Raw genomic sequence first — 1,343 nt, forward strand, 5'->3', positions numbered from 1 at the left:
ATATATTATATAATATCTATTCTATATAGAATAGATATATATTATAATATATATAATTTATATATAGATAATAGATCTATATATAAATTTATATGATATTATATATAGAATAGTTATTCTTTTACTGCACACAGATCATTTTTATGTGGCATTAGAAGTTATTGTGTTTGAATTTAACTGGTTAGTAATCTAGTGAAGCTTAAGTCATTGGTTGGTTAAGGTTATTGTATATGTTTATTAAATCTTTATTTTTATATATGATTTTATATATTATTAATGGATTTTTATGGGATACACTTCTTGTTTTTATAGTTTTTTAAATTGTTTTTTACAAGACTAAATTGCTGCACTGATTTTTTATTTTTTTTACAAGACTAGATAGCACAACAATCTAGTCTTGTAAAGAATCAGCACAAAAATCTATTGCAAAAAAAAAGAATAAAAAATCAGTTAGCACAACAATCTATTGTAAAGAAAAAATAATAAAAAATCTGTTGTGCTGATTTTTTCTTTTACAATAGATTGTTGTGCTGATTTTTTATTCTTTTTTTTTACAAGACTAGATTGTGGTGCTAACTGATTTTTTTATTCTTTTTTTACAAGAATAGATTGTTGTGTTGATTTTTTGTTCCTTTTTTTTTTACAAGACTAGCTTGTGGTGCTAATTGATCTTTTATTCCTTATTTTTTACAAGAGTAGATTACTGTGCTAACTGATTTTTTATTCTTCTTTTTTTTACAATAGGTTGTTGACCTGTTTTTTTATTCTTATGATTTTTTTAATGGGAATTATACATTAAATGAGAATATAAGGCCTTGTTTTATAAAGTTTTACTCACATGCAACATGCCACCCAAAATTACGGCACCAAAGATGCTTCAACCACCTCGGGACCCACTCAGTTCACCCCAAACCAGCCCCAAAGATGGGAAAACAAAGGGAAGCTCCTACCAGGGAATCCGAGGGCTGAGGCTCATTTCTCAGGAAGGCAGCCAAGGTTTCAGCTGAGCTCATCTTCCAGGTGGAAATTTCCTCCGGGGTGATGGTGGGAAGGAGAGCGCCCAGGTGGGAGAGCAGATTTTCGGGATAACCATTGGGATATCTCTGTGGAGACACCGCTGTTATGGGCACGGAGCAGGGAAGGTGAAATGATGATTTCAGTGCTGTTTTCAACTCTCTGACAGGGATTAAAGGGAGGATGGAGCCACGTTCCTCTCACTGAAAGGCTCAGGGCCAACAGGCCAGGAAAATTCTGATTAGACATAGAAATAAGAGATAAGAAATCAATATTTTCCCAGTAAAGGTGGCCAGACTGTGGGAGAGGAGCTGAGAGACAGTGGAGTC

The 1,343-nt window shown here is 33.0% G+C and overlaps 1 protein-coding gene across 1 annotated transcript in view; it reads right to left on the bottom strand.

The window, feature by feature from the left end:
• LOC107210984 (mesothelin-like) overlaps nt 1-1,343 on the bottom strand; it is a 23,499-nt gene that overhangs the window by 4,728 nt on the left and 17,428 nt on the right. The window contains exon 19 of the mRNA XM_033518004.1: nt 914-1,103. Coding sequence (XP_033373895.1) covers nt 914-1,103 — 190 coding nt within the window. The remainder of the gene's footprint in view (nt 1-913; nt 1,104-1,343) is intronic.

This window comes from Parus major, chromosome 14 (assembly GCF_001522545.3).
Source record: "Parus major isolate Abel chromosome 14, Parus_major1.1, whole genome shotgun sequence".
Lineage (NCBI taxonomy): Eukaryota > Metazoa > Chordata > Aves > Passeriformes > Paridae > Parus > Parus major.